General features: G+C 31.8%; 2 protein-coding genes across 2 annotated transcripts; both read right to left on the reverse strand.

Moving 5' to 3' along the window:
- Window positions 1–1142: 1142 nt before the first annotated feature.
- LOC108691252 (location of vulva defective 1-like) lies at window positions 1143–3943 on the reverse strand. Its single transcript, XM_018198922.1, has 5 exons — window positions 3876–3943; window positions 3222–3655; window positions 2414–2518; window positions 2118–2261; window positions 1143–1852 (listed from the first exon to the last, which is right to left on the reverse strand). The coding sequence occupies exons 1-5, from the start codon at window positions 3941–3943 to the stop codon at window positions 1143–1145; spliced, it is 1461 nt and encodes a 486-aa protein (XP_018054411.1).
- Window positions 3944–4842: 899 nt separating this feature from the next.
- Window positions 4843–6424, reverse strand: LOC108691260. The gene is made up of 2 exons (XM_018198930.1): window positions 5908–6424; window positions 4843–5654 (listed from the first exon to the last, which is right to left on the reverse strand). The coding sequence occupies exons 1-2, from the start codon at window positions 6422–6424 to the stop codon at window positions 5275–5277; spliced, it is 897 nt and encodes a 298-aa protein (XP_018054419.1). The 3' UTR covers window positions 4843–5274.
- Between the last annotated feature and the right edge of the window lie 3918 nt (window positions 6425–10342).

Here is a 10342-nt window from a genome sequence, read left to right on the forward strand (position 1 = left end):
AATTTATAATTGTGCAGTGTCTTTATTTTTCACAACTTCTTATATTTTTTACAACTTCTTAAATTTTAATTTTATTTAACAAAGAATTATTTTATAAATTTTATTGAAGAATGTTTCTTAAATTTCTTAATTTTTAATCACTATAATAATTGTTTTTATAAAGTACAAATAAATGTGCTAATAAATCTGGATATTCTGATAGTAACCTACATCTCTTTGTCGTCATTTTACTTGCTAACTAAGGTAAAATTTAAATAAATTAATGAATTTTATCAAAAATAAAATTTCAAAATAAAATCAGCGAAAAATTTATGTGCCATTTAAATTTTGAAGAGATTTTAATCATACATATCCGCGGTCACACAATTTTTTTTAAAATAATATGCACATAGATGTGAAGAAATAAAGCGATGAAATAAGATTTATGAAATATGACGCAAAAGAAAAACCGTTATATACGTAAATATGTTTTAACCGTTCTTCAAAGTGATCCGATACATCTATTTAATCTTGAATTTGATTGGGCTGTAGGAATAGCTTTCGACACCTAGTGTCGATGTTCTTCATGCCGAAGCCTCTCAATCGGTATACCAAGTGTACCCGATAAAATGGATTCCGTATACTTCCAGTAACATTCAAGGTCAGTTACTTACTAGAAAGTCGTAGAAAGAAGCTTGAAAGACTCTTCAAAAGATTGCGCCACTATTTTGCGCATTAAAATTAATTAAAATCTTCGTATAAATACTTTTTTACAAAATTATTATATTATCATAAATTTTTTACAAGAATAAAATAAATAAATAGATAAAAATGATATATTTCTATTAAAAAAGAAAATGTTTTTTAAGATATTGGATTGTCCGGAAAGTTCGTGCCGACTAACCTATATAATTTAATAAATGTATACTAAAATTTAAATCTTCTGCATTTCAATTTTCCTTCAAAATCAGCACGAACTTTCCGGACAACCCAATACTATTTTCATTCTTAATTTAACTTTTATTTCAAATTACTTTTTACAAAAAAGTATTTGAAATATTATCAGTAAAATAAATTTTTTCGCAAAATGTGTAACAGTTGCAATATCATTTATTGAAAAATAAGTATACATGATGATATATAATATACTAATAACTGAAAATCTAAATTTTATGTAATAAAGGTATATTTTTAGGTCGTAATTCGGTTTGCTGCAATTTAATTTCTTCATTTGAATTTGTTGATAATACATTAGAATTTGTTTTTTCAGCTGTAGCCTGCCACTCATCCATATATACCGCATTTATTGCGAATTCAGGAGTAACAGATTGCTCCGTGGTTGTCGTTGTATCAACAGTCTTTTCAATTACATTTACAATACTAATAGGTGGAGTCTCATTGAAGATGAAACTTCTTCCTTCTGCATTTACTATCGCTTCTGATTTCAAATTATTCTTTGCCGAACCGATACTTACATCAATATCTCCGTCTTGGAAAGCGGAATAGCTTGGCGTGTTCCAATTAGAAATTCTAGAACTTGAATTTGTAATTGACGATGGTTCTTGATAATCCTGATAGTCTAGATAATCAATACTTTCTGCATTTGAAATAACTTCTCCTGTCATTGGAATGTGATTAAATCCATCCGCAATTTCTGTCTTAGTCTCTTTATCGTATATCATCGGCCGTTTGTTGTGGAAACTACGACCCCATCCACCGCCTCCATAACCGCCGCCTCCTGAAGGTGAACCATAACTACTTGATGGAGGTGCACCGTAACTACTTGGTGGAGGTGCACCATAACTACTGCTATGTCCACCACCGCCACCGCCACCGCCCGCAGATTTTGTAAGGAGTATTATCTCTTTGTAGTCTGGAAGCCGTTATAATATCAAAGATGTTAATTGTTACTCAATATTTTACAAGAATATTATTTAATTTTACATTACTTATAGACTTTTTTTGAAAGAAAATTTATACAATTGACTTCTTACATTATAGACGTTAAAAAAATGCTATTTATAATTATTTAAATTTTTTAGTAGAGCACCAACCAAAAATTAGTGAGAGCATTAAATTAATTAAATTTTAACAAATAGCTACTAAAATTAAACAAAACATAAAAACGGCAATTTTACCTCCTCCTCCTCCTCCTCCGCCGCCTCCTCCTTTCCAAGGACCTCCTCCTCCACCTCCTCCTTTTCCGAATTTGCTCATTAGCATCATCATTGAAACCATTAGAGACATTCCGCCCATCATCATACTTTTTAATGACATCAATCCTATCATATTGAAAGAAAATATATTTGACTATATTATAACCTGATACAATTTTAAAATTGTGTGTAGATATAAGCAAAGTGAGTTTTTATATCGTAGAAATATGTTTGCACAAGTAAGAGAAAATATATACGAAATGATATAACAACATTACCTATGAGCTTCATTTTAAGCATCATCATCATGCCCATCATCATCATCTTGCATTTTCCGCCTTTGCCTCCACCACATCCTCCTCCTCCGCCTTTCTTTCCTCGTCCTATAACAAATCACATTTAACAATTTACTGCTATAGAAAAAAATAGTTTTCTGAACAATGTAAAAGTTCTAAATACTTCTAAAATCTTTCAAGATCTTACCAGAAGGGGCTGCGCTCTATTCTTCATTGATTTTGATCAAACTTGCAATCAAGTGAATATAAAGCAGTTCCCGCTAATGGGTCTTAGAAGCGAAGTAATGAGCATTCAAAAATCTAGAAACAGTAATATCTAATATCTCGGAAAGTATGCATTTTTGAAAAAAAAAAATGTCATAGACAAAAGTAATAAGGTTTATTTATATATTGGTTTTATTGGTTTGACCTTGGGTGACATCGTCAATCTTGATTTCATCTTGACGATGCTTTCCAAGGCATTCCTTTCAAATCAATAAAACTAATAAATACATCTTATTAAACACTTTTTTTTCAAAAACTTTCCGAGATATTAGACTGTTTTCAAATTTTTGATATATTTTTAAATGCTCTTTACTCCGCTTCTAAGGCCCATTGTCGGGAACGGCTTTACAGATGTTCATTTAGTAAGCTCTTTTAACATCGTTGCAAGTTTGATAAAAATCAGAAGAGCAGAGCATAGCTCTCCTCTCTTTATTAGACCGCGATAAATTTTGGCACGTATGCGTTATTTAAATATTTCTAAGATATTCTCTTAGTCTATACTTCATTTAATGATTGCTGTGCTAACCTTCTGCTACAGCTGTCTCATCAAACATCATATCAATTTGATTCTTTTCTTGCTTATTCCATCTAGGCAGCGTGATACGTAGAGTAAAGGAATCGAAGAAATCATCTACGCTGCGCTCGATACTGACGTCCGAGTCATTCATAGATCGAGCATTGGATCTACGTGTTATTCCGGTCTTCACCAACTTTACATTTTGCCCAAGTAATGTTATTTCATCGAGATGACTTACTGTTTCTATGAAACGGATAAAACGTTTCTTGATGCAATCAAGCGAAAATTTGATAATGCATTTGCCTATATCCTTTACGGGAAACTCCGGAAAATAATCATCGTTCTTATTTTTCACTGAATCATTTTTAGCCGATGGAACAACCTTTAAGTCGATTTTGATGCCATTCTTTTTGAAGTTGAATATTTGGCGTTCGACTGGTATCCTATGTAATTTCGTATCAAGAATGTAATCCTTAACATTTCGAATCTCATTATTTTCGTACGTATTCACGTGAATCACGCACGTGATCAATAAACAAAAGATGAGCATAGATTTAGCACTTTTGCACAATAAAAAAGTAAACGTTGATATCAATTCCGATGACAACGAAGATAACTTTGGGAGGAATACTGGCTAGCACTGACTGATCTCTGGGTCATGACAATCGTTTATATATATTGAGATTTATGTCATTCGCGGTATTCTCCCATCGTTCCGTCACGATTGTCATTACTTGCAGCGAGACAAATAATTCTCTAATAACAAAGCTGAAATGGTAAATCAAAATCATTTATCAAGTTTTAGCCACAACTATGGATGGCATACGTAACAATAAAACAAATATTTCTAGATACTGCATTGCGATCTGTTGTAATAAGCTGACACGCTTACACAAACATGTATTGAATAAGACAGTGACAGTTTGTGCCACTTCTAAATTAATTATACCTGTAGAACAGAAATTTAAAACTTAAAGATTTCAAAGTTCATAATTGAAACAAAAAGACGAGGATAGAAACTAATGATAAAAACATATTTAATAAATGTCCGTTGACAAAATTTATATTATTTAATTTATAGGAATGTTTGATTATAATATTTTATCATTGCTTTTACACTTTCTGTTTATTAAAAGAACCTGATTAGTTTAAGAAGTTCTTTAAATACTTTTTGTAGAAAAGATAATATAATTATTATTTCTATTATATTAACAATAAATAATAAAATACATATTAGGATTCAGGCGCCTTGAGAATTGCAACACTTTATGATCTGATGTAAAACTGTCATCTAACGACCATTCTGATGGTCGTGATGAAGATGCTGGCCTTATTACTTCTTAATTGTCCGTACATTCACCTTCAGAGATCTATATTTAACAGTAACGTAAATGTAATTACCGTAACAGAAAGTACGCATCCTTTTTAGCGCGTGATGTACTTGTATAAATATATTTAAATAGATAGAAGAGTTCAGCATAAATAATTCCTTCATTTAAACAAGTTCCTGATGATTATCGCTAAACAATAAAACAAATGTTTATATTATCGTAGATAAAATATATCGTGCGTACACTGTAATTTATTAAATTTTTAATTGTTGCAATTATTATAATAATGACAGTATTAATGTTTTTACAAATGCTTTTTATTATTACAACTTTACAATAACAAAATAAATATCCAAAAATCATGTACATGATCGTGGGCAACTCTGCATACTCGGCGATGATACACTTTCTCGATAGGTATCAGTCGAAAATGCAATAGTGGCCGCAATAAATACCTATATGACTATGATAATAAGAGTGATAATTTGTAGATCAATGAAATGAAATTAAACGAGATCTTAGAAGGTAGAAAGTGTCATGATGGCGAAGAAGAAAGACAAGAGATGAAGACAGAGTGAGATGAAAAAAAGATGCAGACAGATAAAGAGAAAAATTGATAGTGTGAGAATGAAAGAAAAGAAACAGCAAAGAAAGTTGGTGAGGTAGAAATGTGCTAAAGATTTTATCGTGTATCAGTGGTGTGCAAACACCTTGAAGTTGATTAGATGATTTTAATTCTGCAGAAGCGATCTACGATCGTGCGCGTTGCCGTATTTCAATACAGCCTGTTGAAGAGAGTCATGGACGGTATCGAGAGACCTTCCGTATCCGGAATGTCCATATCCATGTCCGTGATGCTCCTCTGAGCTGTGCGTATGTGAGCTGGAATATACCGGTTTGCTAACAATTTCGTACGTAGTCTTTTTATCACCACCGCTCGCTAAAGATTTTAATCCAATGATAGCTGACAACATCAACGCCATGAGACCGGTCATCAAAGCTTTTCCGGCAAGAAGCGCAAGTGCACCAAATCCAACAGCGCCAAGGGTTCCCTTCATCATCATCAGACCGGCCATTAAGCCGCCATAACCGCCTTTGTCTTTCTTACGTCCTGTTAAATATATAATCATTATCATTATTATCTTAATTATTATTATATTATTTTACTTTATATTATTTTCTATATATGTATAACAAAATAGAACTTAGTGATTTGAAAATATATATTATAATTTTCATAAAAAATTATATAAAATTGTAAAATAAAACATTTTACAAATCAATGTTAGCTGACTCTGCGAAGATTCATTATTTTAATTTACAATTTTGCTAATAAGATAAACAGTGAAATTTGATATTCTAACCTGTTTCAACATTTTGGTTGCCGCTCAAGCCGAGTTGTGCAAGTGCCTCTTCGTTGAAGCTTCTTGTAGCTTCAAAAGTTTTCGGATCGAAAAGTTTGATGGAGATCGAATGGCTGTTAAGATAACTGCCAACTTTGTGAACCAAATAAGCATCCAGTCTTTTCTCAACATCATTCGGGAAATCCCTCGCCAAATTGGCGACTACTTCCGAAGCTGGAACATCAGCGGAACTATTCTCTTTGATCACAGATACACCAGGTAATATACCGATGTTTTCCTGTTCCGACAATTTATCCAGGAAGGATACCACGTCCAATTTAAGACACGTGGCACTATATGACTTCCCACAGTTCTCTTTGTTCAAATTAGATGCCAGATTTTCCGGCGCATCTTCTTCTATCAATTGCCTCGTGGTGCGTCTTTCGATTTCCGCGTTGGCGCATCCCGAAAGAAAAAGTACCAGAAGAAGCAGATGGCAACGCGACAATTGAACAACGTGCGTAATTCCTTTCATCATGAATTTTTGAATGTTTCCCTGAAGTCTGGCTGGAGAACAAATTGGTGCAGTTATTTTTTTTCGTCCCAGGTCTACGGATCGCCAGTAACGCGATATCCTTGAAGACGAAGGACCTTGAAGCTGACGGATGAGACGCGTATCGTGCACTGGGCATATCCTCGGATACTTGCAGTATATATAGAGCGAGTCAACGGATAGTCCTTTTTCCTTTTTGCCTTTCGGTCGTTTCATACATTCTCCGTAGTCGAGAGCACCGACGACGGAACTCTCTTCTTGGACGTTGAAGAGGAGGCAGGGGCCTCTTGCAACCGTCCAGCAGCAGTGGCGAGAGGGAGCGTCAAATAGAGCGGAGAATTCGAATCTGAGTCAAATTTACGGAAAAAAAGAGGGTAGCAATGAACGAGTATGAGATGATGAATGAGAGCGAAGGCTGATCGCATCAACGCCAATTCAATCATATTAACACACTTAATGCATACGCAATCAATCTTTAACAATGCAATTATTTTTTATGAGTGCATCGTTACTATTTATATGTACGTTTATCGATCGTTGTCCATGTAGATTTTCTCCATATTATTTTCACTTTTAGACACGTTTATGTTGTAACCAGTTAGTTTATCAATATTGAGAATTACATTACATAACTTTTTTTGCAATATATCTCAATTAGAAGTTATTGGTCAATCACATCGATTCTCTCATTCAACATTAATCGACTAATCATTTTTTACTGGAATTCGTAAAAAAAAAAGATAATTTTTTTAATTAATAGAAATTTAAAAAATATAAAAATGTTCATATAAAAGTTTCTACATTATAAAATTATCATCATATAAAATTTCTTTTCATATAATTATTTTACAAAATAAATATCTGGACTATAATGTAGGACATATAATATAAAGTATCTATGATCCGGATGCCTAGAAATCGCTCTTGCACTATCCCTAGTAGCACAATTTGTTGACACAATATTGACCTAATATAATATTTAAACAAACTTTTAAATAATGTATCGCCAATAAGTTGCTACTAAAGATCTCGCAAAAGGATTAATAATTATTTTGTAAAGAAGAAATTAACTTGAGATTAGAGATAATACTGTAATAAAAGGATCAATTAGCCAAAGCAGACGTTAATTATCCGGATCGACAATCGCTATTAGTGTCCGATTGCCCAACGTGAAATCACTTTCGATTTCAAGAACGAAACCAAGAGAGCGACAACATACATTGTGTTTGCGAAGTTTGTGAATTAAGCGCAAATAAAAATAGTAAATTGTTTGAAAAGTTTGTCAATAAGTATATCGTGAAAATTATCGCGGGCGAGGCGAAACGAGACGGGAGTCCTACTTTAAATCAGCCCAGTTTAGCTAGCTCGTAGGAGATCCGATTTTCGCGCGCTACGCTCGAGCAACGGCGCTTCAGACGGATATACCGATGTGAAAGTACGCAGTCGATTTTCACGGGCAATCCGATGAGGTCTTATCGTTGCGTGCGTGTATGCGTATGCACAATACGACGAACGCATGCATATTTCGATATCACACGTTTGCATGTCCATGCAGCAGGTGTGTCGACTTAGAACGGACTAGCCTTCTTTCAAAGGCATCCATTTCCCGATTTGTTCCTTTTCATGTCGTGCCTTCCTTTCGTTAATAATTTCTAACACGTCGTGTGTTGATTTTATTCTCAATTATGCGCGATAGATCGAATCGATAGTAGGCGTTGATTTTACAATCGTAAACATCGCCGAAAAGAACAGCGTGGAACACAATTCTGAAAATCTTTTTTCATTTTTGTTCTTAATTAAATAAAAAAAAAAATCACAGCAATAAAAAAAGGTATCTTACGCAGATTAGATTCATTCACGCATTTTGATGTTGCAATTTTTATTGCATTTGTTTATCCTATCAGATCTCATTCAAAATAATCCGTTATTAATCTACGTTTCCTGTTGAGTTACAAGCATTAGTTGAAACCGCAATATTACATAGTATTTGGAACACTTGATAAAAAAATCTGTTGTTTTTATCTCGTAATTTATCTTCAAGTAACTTACGACAAATGAAGAAGAATAGGAAGAATGTATTTGAAAGTTAATTTTTATTTAAATTTATTTAATAGTTCTTATATTTTCAAATTTTTCATATAAATTTTGAAATATATTGAATTAATATTAGATATAAATTTATGTATAAATTAAATATTATAAAAATACACAATTTTTCTAAAATAAAAATAAGATTTTCTTAGAATAAAAAAAATATTTTTTAAATTTTAAATCCTTTTTTAAATGATTTTTTAATATATGAAATTAAAGGGAAAGATACGAAATCTTTTTAAATATAATATAATATAATTCCAAAAATGAAAGATAGCATATATTCACAAGTGCGAACATAATGTCATGGCAGATGAATTCATATGATGACTGTGATTGTGCGTTCCGTAACGCCATAGTTACCCCATTTTTAGTCGAAATTGAGAGAATCATCAAGAAAGTCGTTCGCACTCACCCAACAATTTGCGATAATACAGGAAATGGAATTCACGCTGGATCAGAAAATATGCCGATAATTTCTCCTTGATGATTTTACTGAAGAAAATCATATTCTTACGCATTGAAATTGGAATGTCAGCACAATAGTACTGTTAGGAATTAAAAAAAAATATATATAACACAGAGAAATTGATTGTGTCTTAGAAAGCTGGAAATTACCGAGCCCATTTGTTTACCATACTGTTAATAAACGGTACCTTCAAAATTTTTACGGACGGTTTGTTTGCTTCCAAGAAAATAATTTTTTATCCTTCTCTTCTTTATATTCCATAAGCACAGGAATACAAATTGTTATTATATTCTATAAATGGTTTGGTTACCACTCCTTTGTCGCAGAAAATTTAAGATTCTAATCTTTAACGGAAAAATCTGACACATTATTTTAATCTCAAACATTTCTGCATTTGCACAAAAGCAGCATGTTGTCGTATTCATACTTTTTTAAATTTCTATAAATTGATACAACAAAATGGTACAATAAAATGGTTTTTGCTATATTAAATATATTTAATCAGATAATAAAATTATATATATAGCAAGAAATATATTAAATGAAAATAAATTTAATAAAAAAAGATATAATATCTGTATTATTTAACTGCTTAAGACATTCCCTACTTAACAATTTCTTATTTATACATATAAAGTTATACATATTAATTTGTTATTGAAAGTAATATAATTTTCACAATTTAGACAGTATATGAATTTATTTTAAGAAAGCGTATAATATAAATACGCGCATGTAGTGCATATATAATTTATGTGTGAAACAAGAAAGAAAGAAGAAAGGTAAAATTACTGCATCTCTAATACACTGGGTGCTGCTCGAGTGATTACATAGACCTCGTTAATTTGAGATCGCATATCCGTTATGTACTCGAAATGCATTGCGTTTATACATTTATACTTTCGCAATTTTTACGCGGCAGTCTAAAGTGAACGTTACATACCGCGAATTTCTTTTACTTCGGAGGAGATTCATAAGAATAGATTAGTCTAGAGCAACTATATTACACTGCGATTTTCTCAGTGAGTTACATTTTAAGCAAACTGGTCGCTATTGGCTCAGTCATGTCAAGATGCGAAATAATTTATTGTCACAATAATAATTTTTGAAGCAAATAAATCTGCAAGAAATTCTTATTTTTTTAGTTAAAATAAAATTGAATACTTCCGTCATCACACATAAATTTTATATTATTTTATATTGTATATCTATGATACTCTTACATCATAGCATATAATATTTATAAATGTTCAAATAATTTTTATAAGATAATTTTTATAAAATAATTATATATTAATAATATAAATTATATAATAATAATATACTACTATGTATATCGTATC

The sequence above is a fragment of the Atta colombica genome, unplaced genomic scaffold (genome assembly GCF_001594045.1).
Source record: "Atta colombica isolate Treedump-2 unplaced genomic scaffold, Acol1.0 scaffold45, whole genome shotgun sequence".
Classification (NCBI taxonomy): Eukaryota; Metazoa; Arthropoda; class Insecta; order Hymenoptera; family Formicidae; genus Atta; species Atta colombica.